Source organism: Thunnus albacares, chromosome 10 (genome assembly GCF_914725855.1).
Source record: "Thunnus albacares chromosome 10, fThuAlb1.1, whole genome shotgun sequence".
Taxonomy (NCBI): domain Eukaryota; kingdom Metazoa; phylum Chordata; class Actinopteri; order Scombriformes; family Scombridae; genus Thunnus; species Thunnus albacares.
Window position 1 is genome coordinate 21,565,570 of NC_058115.1, and position 21,279 is coordinate 21,586,848.

Genomic DNA, 21,279 nt, shown 5'->3' on the forward strand with positions numbered 1-21,279 from the left:
CTTATCCTTTATATACCATGATTGTCAGCAGTGTCACATTACATCATGAGCTCACATCGTCTACAAAGATGAAACATTTGAGTTCCTGCAGCGTCAGAGAAGAAAACCTCTTGAGTTTTTTCTGGCATTACTACATTTCAACAGATGCTGAGCAAAAAGGAAATGAACATCATAAATGCTGCGAATATTTTTTGTTATGGGGAGCTAATGATGATTTCTCTGGATACAACTGTTTAGAGGAAATACTCTTCATTATACACAACATAGGAGTTCCTTATTTCAATAAACATAAACATGTTTTACAACAGTGACAACACAAAGAATGTTCCTCTGTGGCACAAATTAGAGAAAGTGCACAAAGACAGGCTACGTCCTGCAGAGTAATGAGCCATTAAATCTTCCTGAACTCGCACTCAGAAAATGCTGCATCACTTAGTCTGGAGTTAGCATGAGGAACACAGTGTTGGTGCCTTGGCATCATAAAAGGCCTAAAGCAATGAATCAAGAGCAAGAACTGTAAGCTGTAAGAGGTGGCAGAAATGAGGAAAGAGAGACGTGTAAACAAATACAGACGTTAATAGTTCCACCTTCATGACAAACATAACAAAAATGTAGACACCATCACAGATTTGCACCACCATACTGACAGTCAAATACCCATGAAAGCCGACAGGGGAAACAACCACTATTTACACCATTTAAGACATCAACAACCACAGAGCGTAACTCTTTGCTCTGTTCCGCTTGACCAGGAAGTTAGTGTGTTAACAGGCTTGTTTTGTAACTCAAGAGGAACTGGCAAAACTGGATGTAAGGCTCACGGTTGGAGTTGCACGAAAACACGACAACAAACAAACGACAAAGTGTTTTCTATAACAGGATGATAAAAAAAAAAAAAAAAAAAAAAAAAAAAAAGTGATGTGATATTTCCAAAAGATAAAAACCGAGGCAGAGCTGAAAATAAACCACAGTTGAGAAAATCTGTTTGGGTGGTGCAAAGTTTGTTGAACAGGAAAAAAATATATATAAATAACAGTTAAAATACAATGGAAATGATGACAAATAACTCTAGCAGATATCTTACTATTGCCCCCTCTGCTAAAACGCTGCAAAATGAACGATTGTCATGATTTATCTTAAGCTTAAACATTCTTAGTGATTTTCATTTCAAACTATTTACCATTTTGAAATTAGTTATTCAGTCTGCATCTTACTGTAATCTTCTTGTTTTCCTCTCTTTAGTGTAATTGAGTCTCTACGGATACGTAGTGTATTCACGTTCATACCTCTCACTATTATTTTGGCATGAGCACCTACAATAACCTCTAGTCTGGAGGCACAGGTCCTTTAGGTCAGCAGAGGTGCAAAGGCATCAGTTCAAACCTCCTCTGAGTACTTGCAAATCCAGCGAGCGGTCAAACTATGAACAAAACTGAAGCAATGACACTTCAAATCATTGAAGTTCAAATGGAAGCCAAAAAAAAAAAAGTCTTGCGGATCTCTAACATGAGAGTTTGTGAAAGAAAAGGGTGCAAAACAACTGCACTGGTCTCCGATAGATGACAAAATAGCAAGTGAATCATGTTACACAGTGTTCTACAGGTCCGCTTCCTTTGCAGAGAGGGAGCCGGGTCGGGAGTCAGCTCGGTGCCCAACTGACGCCGTGAGGGACACTTGACCTCCGTTACTCCTCGTCTCCCGCCATCAGGAAACCCAGAACGAAGTCGATGGCTTTCTGCCGTTCATGTGACGTCTGCCTGGCCACCAGGTTGGGAGGCGGTCGGATGAGGAGGCTGGCGAAGAGGGTCGCTAAAAAACAAGAACAGTGGAGGGAAGAGGTGATGAATAAAGACTAACATACAATATTTAAAGACTAACTTTAATCAAATAAAATACAAGATGATAGTACATGTTCTCTATGATCAGCAGCGTCAACACAACATTAGCCTTTAAAATATTCATGTCACTGTTGACAAATCCTGTTGATTTGTGAGGATACTTAACAGACAGGCCACCATAAAGATGCTACATTAGATCCCTGACTGGCAGAAGACGAGAGAGAGTCAGTAAGTAACACTCTCCTCTTCCTCAACTACTACTGCACAACCCAAAATACATCACAGTATCCAAAACTGCTCTGTGGTCAAAACTAAAGACCGTTAATGACACAACATCTTATTCCTGTGATTAAGACGACAATCAGGGTAAGTACAATTTAAGAACATGTACATGTAGTAACCACATTGTATGATTGTAATATCAGTAGAATCAGGTAGAATCAATTTCTCCTGATTGTACACAGGCGACTGATGTTATTATTAGCGCTAGCATATCTTATTGCAGATATATCAATATCAGTTTATCAGTTGGCTGAATAGTAACAAGAAACTGCAGTAGAGAAATTACAAAGATATGTTTGAGGTCATTTAGAAGCAGTGTCACTGTTGCAGAGTTTATCCACCAGGAAGAACTGACAAGTTTATTTTTCAACTGTAAAATGTGCTGCTCAGTATTTATCTTGTCTATATTATTAAAAAAAAAAAAAAAAACACACACAAATTAAAGGAATTCTTATCAAAAATGTTTCTTTGTGTTATTTACTTGTAAAAAAAAAAAAAAAAATCTGATGTACCCTTACCAGATTCTTTAAACTCTAAAATACCAATACTAGTAGTGGCTACAACAAACCAGAATCTGTCGGGCTAAACTTGATTATTAACATCAAACAGATACTGTACAATAAATCTGTTGTAATGGTCTTATTCTTTGGGATACATAAAGCTGTGCTGTCAGAACTAAGTACGACTGGTATTTGAAGGTAAATACTCTATTTATATGACCTTTAAACACATTTCATATCTAGAGAGAAACTGTTATATAAAGGTATGAAGTATATTGATCATCAGATAGGAGTAATATATGTAATGCATACCTAAGAGAGTGGCTGTTAGGTTGTTGTTGTGTGAGTGTTTGAGCAGTTCCTTCAGGAAGGCCATTAAGTAGCGGAACACGTTGCGGTGAGCCCGGGGCAGCTGGGAGATCAACTGTTGATCGTCAAAAGGCAGACAAAAGATCAGTTCATATGAATCACTGTAGATATCACAAAGAATCCTGCTGAACTAAAAAAAACAACTGGGTTTCTACACTCTTGTCTACACAGTTGGATGCAGTGTAAACAGAGACAAAATACGTCAAGTGTGATCACTCCACCTGTTTGCAGAGGCGACTGTCATGAGCGCAGTCCAGGCACCGTTGGTAGAGTTCGTAACACACGACGGGCTCCGGCAAGGCCTCCAAGAAGATCAACAGCGCCTCGGCTACCGAGTGGTTGCAACCAGCTACATGATCAGTCAGGGAAGAACGAGAAAGTACGAGGAGCAACGTGCCCGTTTACTGGATCTGTACTGTTCAGCATATGAACAAGTGCGATCAGGATGGACTATGAAGTTTCTACATATGTAGTGACATGTGTTGTTATTATCTGACAACATGTCTTCTGTAGCTACGAAGCTCACTCTGACCTCATATCACCACAAGGTCACATGAGAATTCATGTATTAATTAAGTTAATAAGTAGATGTGCGTCTTAATGCTGCTCATGTCTGTTATTTTATCTGCTGTTTGCTGCAGCTCGATAGGACTGCAGGTCTTTGTGAAGCTGTGAAACTGGCAACATAAAAGAGGATACGGATGGAGTCCGGGATGCTCGTGTCCAGACAGTCGATGATGCTCTGCAGCTCCTCCTGTAAGCCCGGAGTTTGAAACAAGTCCTCCTGAGAGACGCACAGAGACAAATACGGGACATTAAAACTGTACAACATGAGAAGACGCATCACATACGACCAATAAATATAAAATGGATGTTGTGTTATGCAACTAACGATTATTTTATTTCATTATCAATAAATCTCTACATTATTTCTGTAAATTAATCAATGAATTGGTTAGTCTATAAATTATCAGGATTATTATTCTATCTTAATGTAACTCTGGTGTCGTCTTTTTTTAGTCTTAAAGGGTGAATTACACTTAAATGATCCAGATATTGGACAATATGATGACCAAACTCTTCTTGTGCCTTTAAATACACCAAGAGACATTTTCAAATCATCATATCATACATGGTGGTACATGTTTGAAAAATATTGAAATATTTAGTTCTGTTAGTATCATTCTGCTCTATGAAATTATACTACACAACTTTTTCCGAGCATTCGTAAGTATTACTCCTTACAAAAAAAGCTTTTGTTAAAAACGTCACTTTTGTTGAGCAATCTTATCGCTTCTACATCATTAATATCTTTTCTTTTCTTCTCACCTGATCACAGGACTTGGTGAAGAGGTGGTTGACCAGAACCCAAACCTCTTTGGGGATCTTAAGAGGTTTGTCCTCGGTACTTGCACCCTCCACCATCAGGAAGCTCACTTTGGACTTTTCCTGATGGAAAATACGACAGCCACCATGTTAGATCATTTCCTGGAATAACATCAATATCTCCCTTGTCATTCCTCACAGGAATAAGTGCTCATACATGAAAAAGGAAATAAAAATGATCTGAATTCAGGAGATTATCCCCATATGATTCATACTACTCTTGTAAAAGTGTAACAGAGACTACTAGAATGACTGCACATGACACATCTGATCAATTAGTGATGGAGTGGGGGCGGCAGCGAGGTCAAGATTATATCTGGGGTCTGGAGACTTGAAGGAGAGCCATTTTACTAAGAGCGGGATATCACATTCTTTTTGTCTCTGCAAATGGATCCCCGAGACTCACAAGAGACGTCCGAAAATAACCGCAGCTGCGAGGCTCTGCACATCAAGGCAGGGAGGGAGGGGAAGGGGGGGGGGGGGGACTGGAGCGAGCCTTTTAACGGGGGCCGACATGCAGAACTAATGTGATATTCTGTAAAATGTTTTAACAGACACCCAAAGCGTCTGATGTGATCGTTAAGGATATTTACAGTGTGTTTAAATCTTCCAGAGGCGATTCAAAGACCAAGAAAGCTTTAACATAATATGTACTGAACTGCAACAGTGTAAAAACACAGAGCCTAATTTATATTCTAAGTGGCTCTCTGTTTACTGATGCAGCTATTCATATTCACTGATCAGTAGCGAGCTATGAAATGGAAGAGGGGACTTGTCATTAGGCTTAATATGAGCTCAGCCGAACAGACTCTAATACTTCTTCTCATTAGCTTTAATCATGTGTATGAAGGGGCAGTGCAGTGAGGGTGACCTGCTGTGAAATGAGATTTAGTGTGTGTGTGTGTGTGTGTTGCTAAGTTTCACTGGACTGGTGTACCCTGCACTCAATGGGCTGTGGGAGATTTAATGGGTGACTGATTCATGCACACAGATTATAACAAAGCTGGCGTGGTTTGGTCTGCGATTGCCTGCGGGTTACCAATCACTGCCCTTGTCAGCTTTCTGAAATGTAGAGTGAGTGTGCTCCGGTTCACTTTTTAGATTAGCTGGTGGCGCCGTGTTTTAGCAGCCGACGGCGTAAACAGCAGTGACGTGTCGGTGTGGAGTACAGCGAGTGAATCAGGGCTGCAACTAACGATTATTTTCATCATCACTTCATCTGCTCATTAGTTTGGCGTTTGGTCGACAAAGTGTCAGAATACAGAGAAAAATACCTGTTATAATTTCATAAAAGCTAAGCTGATGTCTTCAAATTGTGTCTTTTTTCAAGTTTACAATCATATATGACAAAGAAAACTAGGGAATGTTTGGCGTTTGTGCCTTAAAATGATTAAACAATTAATCGATGATCAAAACAGCTGCCAGAAACTTTTGTGTCAAACAACTAAATTAAATAATTGATTCACTAAGTTATTTTGAAAGAAGGGTTACAACTGACAATTATTTTCATTATCGATTAATTTCTGGTTTATTTTTTCGATTTATTAATTAACTGTTTAGACGATAAATAAGCAAATAGTAGAAAATGCCGTCAGTTTGTCAAAGCCCAAGGTGACGTCTTCAAATTGCTTCAAAAAGATATTGAATTTTAGAGCTGCAACTAACTGTTCTTTACATTTAATGATTAATTGTTCCATCTATAAAATGTCAGAGGATAACTACAAGTTCCCAAAGCCAAACACGACTTCTTTGTTTCTGTTCCGTTTTGTTCAAACAACAACTGTCATAGAAGAAAAAAGAAAAACAAGAAATATGAGGATTCATATTTGAGAAACTGGAACCAGTGAATGTTTTATCATTTCTTTCATGAAAAATGATTTAAATCATTCATCAGTTATCAAAACAGTGGCAGATTAATTTTCTGTTGATCAAATATTCAATTAATTGACTAATTGTTTCTACTATAAAATTTACAGCAATATAAAAAAAGAGAAAAGCAGAAAACCCTTAAATAAATTGAATTAATTAATGTGTTAATGCTCTATTTGAAAGACTATTTTATACATAAAAAAGGTTTAAGTTACACATAAACGGTCTACATTAGAGCTTTTGTTGATATCACTTCCTGACATGGTTCTAATAATACTTGGCCCAGTTTCAGACAAGAGTATTGGGGAAGGTCAGTGAAACATTACGAGAGAAGCCTTGTTACTACGGTGATATAGACCTTGTTTTTTTCCCCCGATAGCTGATCATTATCAGTGTTAATATTTTACCTTCTCCATGAAGCTGTCCTCTCCCTGAGCAAGAAGTCAGCCCACAACCACAGTGAAGAGTTGGAAAGGAATGATCAAGGCAAGGAGAGGCGATGAAGGGAAACAAAAGAAAGAAAGAAAGAAAGATAGTACTATGCATAATCACAGAAACAGAAAAGACTGATTATTAAGTGGTCTTAAAATCATTTCATCCAAAAAACACCAAGCCAGTAGGAAAACGGAACAGCTCGAGTAGAAATAAAAGGAGTACTGAATGATAGTAGCACTACTTCAGATCAAAATTAGCAACATGGGAACAGACAGAGGTGTAAATGTTGAGATTATTTATATGAAACAGACTAAAGTGAGCAGGGCCTAACTTGAGTCAGTTCTCCCTCTTCTTCAGGAGCTCCCTTCCCATGTTTTTGCCACTTCCTCGTTCCCATGGCCCCTCTCGGGCCAGAAATACACATGTTGAGACATTGTAGGCTCTCCAAAAATAGGCTCTCTCTGTGACCAACTTTACCCTGAGGGAGTGAACAAGCTCTCACGCGTCCCCGCTCAGGTTTCAGGTGAAGAGCTACAGAGTGAGGAGCGGCGATCTAGGCCGCTCGATGTAGAGGAAGGTTTATGTTTCACAATTAGGGTTTCTGCTAATCTGAGGAAAATATGTCTTTGTTCGCTAATCCTATCCCCTTTAACTAGCCTGATTGGATTTCACTTGCGTGCCAGTGGAAAAGCTTTGGCCCCTCACCAGGTCAATGAGTTTGGTGATGGGGATCTCTCTGATGGGCTTCTTCATGCGGCACAGAGCCTCCAGCGAGGTGCCAAAGCAGCTGGGTAGGTAGTTGCCGGAGATGGTAATGAAGTAGTCTTTGCCACGGTCCAGATGGAGCACCAGAATGTCCTCTATGGAGTCCTCTCCAGAGTTCAGCAGCGTGACGGAGTCTTTGCTGACGTACACCTCCAGATAGATCTCCAGGGTCTCGTCTGTTCGGGGAAATGAGGCAGAGTTTCACTCCTCTGGTGAGACCATTAACTGCATTTACTTGGACTTTAATATTCCACTAATAATCAGAATAAAAAGGCCTCAAGTGACCATTTCAGTTGGAATGATTTCAATCAGAATGAAAAAACAGTGTGCATGTAACTGCAGCTAGTGTCGTTATTGCAGATTAGATGAATATCTCTTCATCTTATGAGGAAATGTTCTGTTATCAGTTATCTATTGTTTGGTTGGAGCGATAATTGCCACGTTATACATTCACAAATGGGAGTAAAAACGGTTGACAGCATGAAGGAAGACATGCTTGTTACTCCTCTTCACTGTAAATAAATATAATATATATGGGGTTTTTTTTTGCTGTTTAACATGCAACAGTTAAATAAGGGTGAAATATTTTAAAATGACATTATTAATGTAGTGAAGCTTGGACCTGTAACAATACAACATTATCCTGAAGAGATGCGACTAAATCTGTAGTCTCCCTTTTGACAGTAATTACAGTATTACATAATTACAGATCATAAATCTGAGGAAACAAGCCAAAGGACAACCGACAAAGAAAGGGGAATTATGATGATAAAAAGGACTTACTGGGCTCTAAGAATCCATCGCTTGGCTCGGCACGCAGCCAAGGCTTACAATACTGCGAGTCATTGAGTTTGGGGATGAAGGCGAAGTGACAGGGGACCTGCCCGTCGTTTGTTATTAGGAAGCGCTCCCTCAGAAGCTGCCGGAATTTCACCTTCTCAAATGTAAACTGCAGGACAGAGAAAAAGAGGCAATGTTTATCACAGAATCCAAGTAACTCGATCCCGTCAATGAATAGATGAAAGGACACTCGGTTTTACGAGAGCATGTGTATATGTGAGTATTTGATTCTTACCTCTCTCCTGCTCAGAGATACAGATGGAAGGAAGTCGTTCTCCATTCTGTCCATCGCCCGAACAATCTCCTCAAACACCTTTTTGTGGCGCTGCTCATTCACCACCTTCACCTTTTACACAAACACACACAAATCCCAAAACTCATACACTTCATAAACATGTCAATATACTGTATTTTATTATCATCAATGATTTTATAAAGTTATTATTTAAATCTCAATCATATTGTTACAAATACATGAAATATTCAGCAGAACCTTGCAGGTCAGTCGAAGGTATTTATTGCTTCTTACCCCTATACTGAAGAGGGAGCTGACAGGTTTGTGGTCGCTTGTTTGCAGCTCCATGTGACTCCGGTACTTGAGCTGCTTAACATTGTTGCCCCTCCACAGGATTCTGTCACACCAAGCCGGGACACGGCACTTCCCACTGAAGGAAACAGTCGCAGATGTTAAGTCGGGGGTCACACATACAGAACTGCTGACGCTGTATTAGTCTAACGATAAATCTGGGAATGGATGCCTTACTAGCAAAATCTAATCAGGAAAACTGAAACTGTGGTCAAGTAAATCCAGGAAAAAGTCTGTGTAATCCAGTTCAAAGAAAAACAGGGACGTGTTCCTACCTTGAGTCCCATCGGTCTGTCTTGGGGTCATACTTGTACGTAGGAATGAAGTTAATATCTCCCTCCATGAAGTCAGTGAAGGCTCTTTTGGTCTGTCTCTGAATGTTCAGCTGCACATAAAAAAAAAAAAGTGGTTTATATGTTTAAATATAATTTGGTGAAAGTAACAGAAGAGAATCCATAATTATTGTCACAATAAACAGAGTTAAAGAGAAGATCATGACAGATTACAAACACTCCACAGCTTAAAATGTTGCAATCCTAAACAATCTTTGTAACAGTGGTGTTCGCAAAAACCGCTTCCCTTCCATACTTCTATTTACTGTCATACGGTTACATAAGTTCTCATCAGAGGAGTTGCTCAACACGACCACAACTTACTCATTCAAACACGTATATTTTACTGAAAGCTACTGAGCAGCAACACTGGCGTTATTCAATAAGCAAAATATTATCTAAAAATGGTTCCGTACATGGACATTTATCCAAGAAATATTACAGAAACTGCTTCAGAGGTGAAGGGATAGCTTATTATAGTAAGTCATGGTACAATAGAGGCATTTTTAAAAAATTTTGGTATCTCTTTCAGCTGCTGGCTATTAGCACACAACCAACAGAGAAAACACTGAGTCTCTCACCTGATCAACCTCCTGAAGCTTCTTCAGCTCATTCTGAGAAATGAGCTGTTTGACATCAGCAGCATCGTACATGAACAGACGATAGTTTAAATCCCCGAGCCAGATGACCACACTGAAACACACAAAACGGAAACAGAGATAGCCTCAAGTAACAGAAATATAGCAATAGCTTTGAGGTGAATATGATTATAGAGATCATGAGAATCGATATGCTAGCGAAGCAAAAAAGTCTTCGCTTGCTTAACCCTCCTGTTGTCTTCCCATCAACCATGCAACTTTTGTCCTCCCGGGTCAATTTTGCCTCAGGAGGACAAAAGTCCACAGATAAATTTTAATAAAACACCCAAAATTCACTGAAAGTAGTGATCACTTCTTTCACTTGCAAAGTGTGTGGTATGGAACCATCCATGTGATTTTCAGGCAGTTAGATGACAGAAATCCATATTTCTGATATAAAAACATTAGAAAACCGGTCAAATTTGACCCAAGGACAACAGGAGCGATGTAAATTTGTTGCAGAATGAATGTATTAATACTGCAGAATGCTAGAAATGTGAAAAAGAAACATAAGAATAAAAATGTAAACATAACTCTGGATGTCAAAGACGGAGGAACTCACTCATGCTTGACGATACTGAGAGGCGGATGTTCCAGTAAGTGGAAGGTCATGCGGGCACATATGTCTTTATAGTCCTGGTTGCGGCGCTCGAAGTCCTCCACGTGTGCTGCTAGATGCGAGTTGACTATGCAGAAGCTAGTGTTGTGGAAAACAAACCTCACTGCCACACCTCCTTTGTTCCCCTGGAAAAAAAATTAACAGGCCCTTATTTTCATGCAGGAATGATGTCGATGCAAACTGCAGATAATGTGTTTAAAACTTGAAATCAAACAGAATCCAAGTTCTGTAGACTTAAGAACATTATTTTGGTCCCGTTAGCATGTTGGCTCACATGATCTTGCAAAGGGTTAAATTATATAAAAAATAAGACTGCAAGGGAGAAGATTTGTTTTTGCATCTGGATTCAGTTGCAGATCCAGCAATTTTTCATAATTTTCTAACATGGATTCACATTTTTAACGCTCTGTATTTTGAGGCAGTATGAGTTTAGCGTGAACTAACCATTTTTCCCATGATTCCGGTCCCCACGTGCTCCGCAGCCACTTCTTTTATATGATTCTTGTGTGTCTTTTTGACAAAGACCACCAGCATCATCCCGACCAGCCGTATGATCCGAACCTGTAGACGTAAAAAGAAAGTATCTGTAGCAGCAGTGTGTTCTGTCTCACTAACATACATGACAGGGGTCAATAATCCTACAAAATATTGATTCAGTCCTCGTTAGGGAAGGTTTCTCCCTCTACTTACCCTCTTATACTTGGCTTTTGGGTGTAAGCTCCTCTCCGTAGCTTCTACCCAGAGCTGCTCCTTGGACGAGTCCATGTAGAAGAAAGCCTCGGTGCTCAGGTCCAATTCTTGAAAACTAGAGAAATAAACCAGGTTAATAAATCAGGTTTTTTTTTCTCCAGGAAAGAGCAGAAAACAAGAACAGGTTTATGATCTGTAAAGTACTGTATGATGAATTCACACTCACCCCAGAGCGTAAAGATCAGGAGGTTCTGCGTCACAGCAGAGCCAGGGCTCAAGGGAGGAGTCTGGAGACTGGCCGTTCACGTTCCACGTGCCGGTGAAAAACCTGCAGAAACAAACATAATCATGCACAGTGTAGATCAGTGGCAGCAGGAGCCACAACCTGCAGCACTTTCTGGATAAAGCTCCTCTCACCTGAAGGTCTGGATGTCCACATACTCGTTCTCCTTCTTACCCAGGCGGTGTTTGATGAGGTATTCTCTTTGACCTGCCTGGCTGGAGAACATGGCCTGCCTCATGGTGTTTGTGGAGGGACTGTCGCACCAAGACGGTGGCCTATCCACACGATCATACCCTGATCTAAAACTACTGGAATAACAACAAGCAGCGTCAATCCAGTTAGCATCTTTCACGCGTTTCCAGTAAACCTGACATGCTGTAATGACAACTTAACTCACTCTGTTTTGGTGCTGGAGATGAAGGCGTTGTCTTTGGCCTGTAAGGAGACAGCTCTCTCTTTAGGGACCGGTGGAGGAGGCAGAGGGTTGGTTGGAGTATAGGAGGCTTTGCGAGGAGGTAGAGGGGGAACAGGAGGAGGTTCCCTGGAGGCAACGATCCGGTTCTGGTGGTTCTTCTTTTCCTCTACTTTGAGAGCGTGATTGAATTGGTCCTCAAAGCCAAAGTCTGAGGCAAGTGACTGAGCTGGATCTTCAGAAAAAAAAGTCAGTTTAAAATCAGACAATTACAGAAATATAACTTCAGGCAAGAAACTACAAAAGATATGTTTATACGTATACGTTACCTGTATTAGTCCGATTGGTTGAAGTGCTGTTGTTGAGGTTGGGAGGCAGTGCACCAGTAGATTTGGGTGTGTTGACTCCAGAGCCCACAGAGTTAGCGGTCTTGTTTCCTCTTTGAGGTGGGATAGGGACCGGACCCCTCGGGGTTATTGGCGCTATGGGCTCCATCGCTTTGGGTTTCGTGGGTTTGGATTCAACTGGGAAAATGAAGCATAGTTTAAAGAGAGACTCACAACAATCAATCTTACTCAACACACCTGACATTTTACACATGAAGTCGGAGCATCTTTCTGGGAGAAAAGTGCTCAAGAGAAACAAAGCCATCATAACGCAAATATGAAGTTATGAAACCTTTACTCAAGCAAATTTATATCCCGTTTTAACTGACATCTATCAATGTAAATATTAACTCACATGAAAATGAGCCAACACCCAGACAAGCAGTGCTGCCGTTACAGGAAGTGGTGAACATTAGCTTGTTGGTAACAGTACTGAGGAGGGTTCAGTTCTACTACAGTACTACTGATCACTAATGAATGAAAGCAAATGATAGTGGTAAAGTGAAACTGGATGAACAGGTTGTTTTGACAGAAATATTTAAAACTCACTGCTCTATATTCAAATCTTTTTTTTAGATATTCTTACACGCTGTTGGTTAGTGAAGCGGTAACCAACACATGGACTCAATACTATAGTTTACACAAACTTCAAATATCTAACTGGGCACAATCTGGATCCTTTATCTACTTACTCTATAAATACAGATAATCACAGCGACCTTTACCCACCACGTGTCCACCTGAACGCTGACTTCCTATATTTCAAGATCTCTGCACAGCTTATTGTGTTTTACGGGCTTTAAGGACTCTAGAGGACACCTGTCAATCACAACTGCATGTGCGCTGCATGATGCTTCCCTTTTGGCTGGTGAAATGACCAATCAAAGGATCCAGGACAGCTACAGTACAACCGCCTCATCACCTGCCTTTAATTTGACGTGGTTCCTATTTTACAAAGCACAAGCCTGTGTTACTTCAAATGCAAAATATTTGCTTTTGTTATGATGTAATAGGTTGGCTGTAGCTAAATAGTCTGTGCAGCGTCAAAGTATACAAAAGGGACAGGAGCACAGATAAAGACACGCTGGCTGCAGCACAGCTCCATTGTAAAGTCATGTGTCTGGATTAGGTCACTGAAGTCCCTCGGGGTTGCCTTTTAACACAATCCTCCCACTGTTCGGCTAAAACAGAAACATCATACAGTGTGACATCAATTCAGAAATGCCTACAGTCGGTATGAAGCAGACGGTTGTGCAGAGGTGTAAAAATATAGATTCTGTTTTCAGTTCTGAGCACATACATACAGCGAGATGAAGACCAGTTTGAGCACGAGCAATGTTAGTCCGTAAAACAAAATGAAAACCGGTCACACCACTCTCCTCCAGTGTTTAATATATCACCCATAAGGGGAGTTTGAAATGCAAATCATATATTCCAACCTGCTTCAACGGCAATTTTTTCTATGCTACTGCTTTCAAAGTTCTGATTGAAAACTGCTTTGGATACAGAAATAAATCAAATATACTCAACAAAAAGGAGCAGGTAGATCATTCATACAATAAATCGCTCTTGCCCAACATATTACATTCCTCAAATGACTTGAGACTTTGCTGTCACTGTGAGTAAATCGGTTTAACAGCATCAGTTACACGGCTTAAATATAAGAGTGAAAGCATAATGATGTTGGTTGCATTCCTACTGGTGGGTTGGCACATTTAAAAGGTGGATCTGATTTCAAAAAATGGCAGCCAAATGAATCCTTCCACCAGTGTGTGTGTGTGTGTGTGTCTGTGTGTGTGTGGGAGGCGAGAACACACAGGAAACCTGCGAGCGGTGTAACCCGCCCTTGGTAAATAAATGTTAGATGAGTGATTAAATAATTCATTGTCCGACTGCTCTCGAGACTCCTGACAGACAGCCGAGTCTTACCTTGCTGCTGAGCGCTCTTCACCTGGGTGAGGAAAGTCTGGGTCCGTTCATCATCCTGGAGTTCCAACAGCAGCTCTGGGGCTTTTTCTCCTTTGATTCGTATCCTGACACAGGCTACAGGAGGGACACATAACACACACACACACACACTTTTAGACTATGCAAACAAATTAGAAATGCAGACTGTCTAGGAAACAAAGCATAGTGATTTACCAGTGAACCAATTCAGCATTCTTTCAGAGAGCCTCGGCAACTCATGACCAGTGTCTGCTACTAAATAAAGACGTAAACGCTTGGCTGAAAGCATGCTCTAAAAATGTAGTTTGGTCAAATAGGGGCTGTGTTGCAATAAATACCATAATTCCCACAATATAGGCCAGTCTTGCTTTAAATAGCTGAGTTTTTATGTATTATCTCCATTTGAAAACAAGAGACTGAAAGATAAATTAATTTAACCTGGTAAGAGGTTAAAAATACTTACAATCTGCAGAGAAGTCGATGAGAAGCGCTTCTTCTGCCTCTGAAATGAAAGAGAAAAGAGCTTCAGCGTTCAAAGGTCAGTTGTGAGAGTAAATCAGTGGTCATAAACTATTTCAACGGGTAGTAGTTGCCTTATGTTGATTTTTAAATTGTTGTCTTTAAAGTGCAAAGAATATGCTCCCTGTGCTTTCACACCACAGTGTAGTGACCCTGAGTAAACACTAACTAATACTAACACTACGTCTCCTAAAGAATGTGAGAGGCGTCACTGGGGCGACAACTTTACAAACATGCTGCGTCTGTTTGACAAGAATCACAAACATCTTAGAGGAAGATAAAAGTGAGAGAGAGTTTGTAGCGGTCGGCTACATAAAATACCCCAATCGTTTAATGTAATATTAGCCTCGCATTACCAGAAACCACTACAACATTCGTATTGAGGACAAAAAAAAAGTCACATACCTCTTATAAGTTCAAATTTACCATTGATGGGAATAGACAGTTGAGCCACTGGACGAGACACGACAGCGTCAGGGGTCGCCAAGACACCCAATCTGAATGAGAACATCACAGACTCACATTTAACATCAGCTCTGTGACGCTTTGATATGATTTAAGATGATCAAACAATGGTCTAAAACATAAAGCATATTCAAAGCAGCTGCAGCAATTTCTGTTTCTCATAACAGCCATTATCTTGCAATTAAAATATTGTTTCATGCACAGCATTCAGCATGAAATTATTAGAATAACTGAACATTTTGAGATGCAGTATTGGCAAACATGCTATTAGGATTACATTAATTATTTGGTGATTAAATTGTGAACTGACATGCACATGCACTAATTTGCCGTCCAGCTGCTTTAGTTGAATAAGCAAATAATTTCACAAAATTTAAAATAAAAGCATTCGTTCTTTAGTTCTGTCGATGAAAGTTCACTGTAGCAGTCTGGTGCACAAACAGAGGAGCTAAGCTTTGAGTCATTAAATAGTCGATATGTTCAAATGTGATGTGGGTTTATGTAGGTGGGGTCATATTTCTCTCTAACAAAGGCTGAGTAACAGCAAGGGTCAAAGCAGCAAGCTGGGCACTGCCCACGTTTCCCTTCCACTTCACATTAAGTCTGATTACTGTTGACGAGAGGAAAATGATTCAGCGCTGCAGGACTAAATGTGTCAGAGACTCACAGTTTCCCAGAATCAGCAAAGGACCCCTCTGATGTCGTAAGCAATGTGACAACCGACCACGGAGAACCGGTGGACCAAATAATAGAAACGCATCACAGTTTAACAGCCCTCAGTTTCATACCAGTGTGGTGAAGCTCATGATGTTTGGTTTCAGTTGAGACTCTCAGAGCGTTGTTTATGTTTATTCTCTGGTTTCTATTACTGTTGTCTTTGTACATCTGCAAGTTGCCTCGTGTTGCTTTCAAATATAACGTAGGAATAGTAATTTTCATACTTCTATCATAGCTGCTGATTGATATTCAACATACAGGAACTCACTCATGCTGCTGCCTTTAAAACTATGATTTACAAAGAGACACTGCATGAATTGCAAAAACTGCAAAAGTATGTAACTGACAAGAAGAAATGTCTCAATAACCATAACTCCATGCAACCTTAAAGACAGCATGTGGTTACAAGAACGTGCTGTGGTACACCGACACTGACACGCATGAACGACGCTTTACAGGATCTTTGCTTAACAACACAAAGCCTCAAAAATGAAGAAAGATTTCAGAGAGTTTAAACAAAAACCAAACACTATCAGACTCCTTCACATTGGTATCTACTGCAGAGATGTTTCAGGTTTTTGTTCACCCTGTACCAACATCTTGAGCACCTTACAACTCCATCAAGACCAGTCAGTGCCAAACACCTTCAGCAGATGTTACTGTTACAGATGTATACGTGTATGATACAATATCTGTACATCTAAAACTAAAGCTGGACTCAGACTACAGGAGTTTTAAAATCTGGTTGCATCACACACAGAGAAGGAGGAACTTCACAGATATTCTTCTCTCTAATATCAAACATGCACAAACTACAAGATTAAAATATAATGGTACATCACACACTACAGAATATTATCTTTTATATTATATTATCGTGCCGGGGGGAGCAATGCACCTCCTCACATGATCTCATGGGGAAGCAGATGTAAACAAAATGCTTTGCAGTGAGAAAAAACAAAAGCAGAAGGTTGAACATGTCTGGATGAAGCAATGGTTGGGGAGACGCGGTCAACGCGGGTTGTCTGTTCTTCAGCGAGAACTGGAGGTGAGATTTTTACTGCCGGTTTTAATATCTGTCAACAGAAGTATGCTAGCTAACGTTAGCCTAAAGGGCTAAAATGTTTACTGTTGCTTGTCAACAGTGTCAGCTCTCTCTCTCATTGGCTATTGTGGTCCTGCCCAGAAAGTAGTGATGTAATCATCCAGATTTTAAATCCTAAATATCAAACATGTTTGAAATGATCAGGGCGGCGGTGATGAGTCTGCCAGCAGTTCTGGAGGTTTGAGATTGTATCTGTAAACTCTTCATATCACCAGATAATCTGGGCTGAACATCCATTACCGACCAAAGTCCCAGAACAGATTTCTACTCAATTGTCAGGAGGGGTGACTCAGGGATAAACCAGCCAAAAAACTCCTGTAGTCTGAGCCGGACTTAAAACCCTGACAGCACCTGGCATCCATAACAATTTCACCATTTTTCCCTGTCAGAACGTCTCCTGAGTTGAGTGTGTACGGTTTTAACACAGTTAACTGAGCATGGAGCTTGTGTTCCCATGTGAATCTCATTACAGTCCAGGACTAAGTGGAGGAATTCTGGATAATGGGTAGTGAGCTGACTGCTGGTTGGACTAATTGCTTTTCTCCCTCACACTACTGCATGCCACAACCTGCTACAAACACCAACAACATGGATGGTTTAACCACACCCACAGCATGCCCTTTCACAAAACACATGCCGGAGCTGCCAAGAGGACATCAGGTTTTGCACGTGACTCTCAGATAAATCCCTGCTGAGAGCAAATCTGATTGGACGACAGGGCAGTGCAGTGTTTAGGGAGCCCGTCCCATCAGCTGGTGGACCAGAGTTAAAATCTCCATGAATGGAGGAGTTAGTCCTGCTGATGTAACACTGAACTGAATCACTACAGCTTCCCGGGAAACACACAACTGTTACTGACCTTGTAGCCTCTGAGGAAGGAGTCCAAGACTTGCTGATATCTGCAGCAACCAAGTTATTTTAGTTGGGTCACATGACACCAGTTTTACTTCTAATTTTTGTGACTATAACATGTAATCAGTGACATCTTTTAAATAACTTCTCAAAACTTTTTAAAAAGTTTTTCATTGCTGCTAGCACACTGTTTTATGAAACTATATTTGTATTCAGCCTGGTATTCTACACGACAGACAAAAACAAAAATACCATTTCACTTGAAAAAAGCTTAAAATTGCAGTTTTCTGACAGTACAGTTCTTTGATTCAACCGCACAACCTCCCTCCAACAATATACTGTATCTTTTGTTATTCGCCATAAAATCCATTAAACTGGATAGTTTCAAGTGGGGTTATATGAGGTACTTATACATAGTCAGTGTATTACCTACAGTAAATGGGGGTCAGCACGCCCCCAGTTTGGAAAAGCAGGCAGGAGGACCAGCACAGAAGCTAAGTAATGTGCTGCTGTGGACGGGGCAGCAGCAAAACATATTTTAGCCACCAAAAAAAAGGGCCCATCTAAAAACTAAATCAGTATCAGTCCAGGTGTACACTATATATTTATATTTATATTATACCTTGCCGTCAGACAACCCTTTCTTTTGACACTACATTTCCTCTGTAGAACTTCTGTATTGCTATGCATGCCGCGCACTCTATTAGACCTAGTTGAGGGAAAGGACTGTCTAACGGCGAGGTAAAGCGGGGAAAATTTTCTAAATATAGCATACACTTAAACTGATATTGATTTTTTTTAGACAGGCCTTTTTTTTTAGTTGGCTAAAATAAGTTTTGCTGCTTGCTCCCTTTAATTAAATAGGACAAGACAACCAACTCTAACATATATTAATCAAACTGTACATCCTACATACTCAGCGTCATGGTACAGCCTTTTCTGACAGAATGGATTGTTTTTTTTTTTTTGTTCCACCTTGATATAAAGGTTATTTGCATGTTGAAAGCAAAATTTCCATCTGGCTTCAAAAGCAGCTACACAGCTATTCAGTGCATGTCAATAAAAGACATCAGCAAACATAAAACAGTTTCCAAATAAAGATATCTGCCCAGAAGAGAAAGTATCAGCAAGTATCTATCTACAAGTACAGAAACAGCTGTCAACTACTTGAATTTCTTCCACATAAAGCAGAAGCTGAGCGAAGAGGATGCTGCAGATCTAAAAATTGAAGGTGTGCACTGCTGCGACAAACACACAAGAATAACCTGTTCCTTCCCCACTACATTTACTTAAAGCCTAACAAAAGAAGATGATGAGTTGTCAGTCACCATGTTCTCCGATACTTACATAAACTCTCCACTGCGCTCAATTAGTGACAGTAGTCTGGGCTCCTTCTGGCCAGACCTCAGCTCCTGAACTCTCACAGTGTGAGCAACACAATCAAGGAATTATTGTGACTGAGGATGAGAAAGGCGCTTGGACATCACAAGCACTGAGTTGTTATTTTAATTAATTAACCGCAGCATCACTGTCATTTATGTTTAGGCTTGTAGTAAGTAGTATTAGTGTGGTTAGTCTGAAGATATTCAGAAGTGCGAACTGTTAGAAGAAGCCATGCTAATTGGAAATTAGGAGGCAAATTAATGTGATAAATGACAAGCCATAAGGCAGTGAAAGAAGAAAGAAAGCAGTGGGTAAGTGGGTTAGCTAGTGACAGTCAGTGTAACTTAAAGGATGGGTTCACAATTTTTCACATATGTCTTAAAACAACAGTCAGGTGCCAAAAATGAGAAGTTAAAGAGATTTTCCTTGCTGTAATTATTCCTCTTGCTCTTCAAATGTGCTTTCAACGTAAGCCATGGGGGATAAAATCCAGAGCATGTCCACACAAAGCAGTCATTTTGTGCAAAATAAATGCATTTAAAAGTTTATCTGAAGCTTATATGAGGCTTCAGCAGTGTGAGTTAGTCATATCAAGTGGATATCTTTTTAGCATCTAATTCCCTCTTTGTGTGTGCTCGGACTGTTTTCCTGCTGTTGAAAGATACGGCTTGATTTAACTCATTTGGATGGCTGAAGCTTAATATTTGTTTCAGATAAACTTTTTAATATACAATGGGGTCCAAAAGTCTGGGACCCCTTTCCAATGGGGGAGTAGTCTCAGACTTTTTTGGATCCTACTGTATTTTTGCACAGAAGGAGGACTGGGGATTTTGGCCCCCATCACTTACATTATAAGTGTAGTGTGAAGGATTACTACGGTGTCTATAAAAAAGGAGGAATGATTATGGCAAGAAAAAACTATTTCATTATTTATTTGGGCTCCTGACTGTTGTTTTAAAACGGACTTAATTAATTGTCCTTTACACTAAATCTTGGTTACATTAATTGTAATCAAGAACAAATTGGTTTAATTAGATGAGACTAATTTTGTAGTCAAACTGTAGCTATAAAAGGAACCCGATTAATAAACTCACATGAGAAAAACTGATAGCCACTAAAACACAGTTGACGTATAATTTCGTCATATTAGCTAAATTGCTGACGTTACCTGAGAAATCATTCAGTATCACTAACAAGCTAACGTTAGCCAACACGCTAAAGCAATCTGAAAAACACAAAAACGATTGTGTTGTGTGTGATTTTTGTTTTTTTTAAAGGATATTGCCAAGCACTCCTCGTCGCATATCCCAACAGAAGAATCCATTCTTACCGATTAGCAATAAACAGCAGTTTATCATGAAGGAGGAGACTTTTTTTTTGGTGCTGGTTCCGTCCGGATGTCAGGATGGGGGAAAGTTAAATCCCGGCCCGGCGTGGCGGCGGCCTTCCGGGATGACAGCTGTCCAGTCCAGCCGTTGGATCGCTAATGCTAATCGCTTGATAGCTTGTTAGCCAGCTGTTGTTGCTGCTGCTGCTGCTGTTGCTGTTGCTGGATGGGGTCACAAATATTCAACAGAGCCGACAAGTCGAAGTATCCCGGCTAGTTTGCGCCATTCTGCCAGAAAAAACAGGGAGATTTCCGGCTTTTTTTCTGTCCCGCTCGCTGTCAGGAAACAGGCAGGCTTGGTCGGACTACATATCTGGCTGTTTGTGGTCGATTTAACTCCACAGGATATGGTTGAGAGAGTTTGCTATGTGAGCTGGACTGCCTGTCCTCTCCCGTGCCTCTCCCCGCCTGCTTGTTCGTCGATTCGGTCTCATCATCTTGATTTTTAGCGGTGGTTGGTGAGAAGTATCCGCTGCTGAGGGCCACCTGCTGGTCCGGAGGGTCCAGCTGCAGAAAACACTGTAACATACATGAGAGAAATTCATTATTATTTTTAGTGGTGGAAAGTAACTGAGTACATTTACTCAAGAATTGTACTTAAGTACAGTTTTGAGGTACTTTTAGAGTTATTTTTCAGATGAAGGTTTGACACAATGGATAATATAACAAGCTTT

General features: G+C 40.3%; 1 protein-coding gene across 5 annotated transcripts; it reads right to left on the reverse strand.

Annotated features, from left to right (window-relative positions):
- Positions 1 to 883: 883 nt before the first annotated feature.
- On the reverse strand, positions 884 to 21,114 carry ocrl (OCRL inositol polyphosphate-5-phosphatase). 5 transcript variants are annotated; one of them, XM_044363406.1, is made up of 24 exons: positions 20,501 to 21,114; positions 19,183 to 19,262; positions 15,102 to 15,193; positions 14,641 to 14,679; positions 14,160 to 14,273; positions 12,174 to 12,368; positions 11,830 to 12,079; positions 11,567 to 11,737; positions 11,376 to 11,477; positions 11,150 to 11,264; positions 10,904 to 11,020; positions 10,403 to 10,584; positions 9,784 to 9,895; positions 9,146 to 9,255; positions 8,814 to 8,949; positions 8,520 to 8,630; positions 8,228 to 8,393; positions 7,385 to 7,620; positions 6,652 to 6,675; positions 4,319 to 4,438; positions 3,689 to 3,773; positions 3,211 to 3,338; positions 2,933 to 3,044; positions 884 to 1,809 (listed from the first exon to the last, which is right to left on the reverse strand). In XM_044363406.1, exons 1-24 carry the CDS (start codon positions 20,540 to 20,542, stop codon positions 1,685 to 1,687), a joined length of 2,964 nt encoding a protein of 987 aa, XP_044219341.1. In that variant the 5' UTR covers positions 20,543 to 21,114; the 3' UTR covers positions 884 to 1,684. The 5 variants fall into 5 exon arrangements, with proteins under 5 accessions (XP_044219341.1, XP_044219340.1, XP_044219343.1 ...); XM_044363405.1 differs by having other exon boundaries at positions 11,567 to 11,740; positions 20,501 to 21,113; XM_044363408.1 differs by lacking the exon at positions 6,652 to 6,675 and having other exon boundaries at positions 20,501 to 21,113.
- Between the last annotated feature and the right edge of the window lie 165 nt (positions 21,115 to 21,279).

Coding starts and splice junctions, on each gene's coding strand:
- ocrl (XM_044363405.1), bottom strand. CDS start 20,542: ATGGATTCTTCTGTTGGGATATGCGACGAGGAGTGCTTGGCA. Junction 12,080..12,173: donor AACCAATCGGACTAATACAG/GTAACGTATACG, acceptor TTTTTTCTGAAG/ATCCAGCTCAGTCACTTGCC. Junction 7,621..8,227: donor CGATGGATTCTTAGAGCCCA/GTAAGTCCTTTT, acceptor TTCCCCGAACAG/ACGAGACCCTGGAGATCTAT.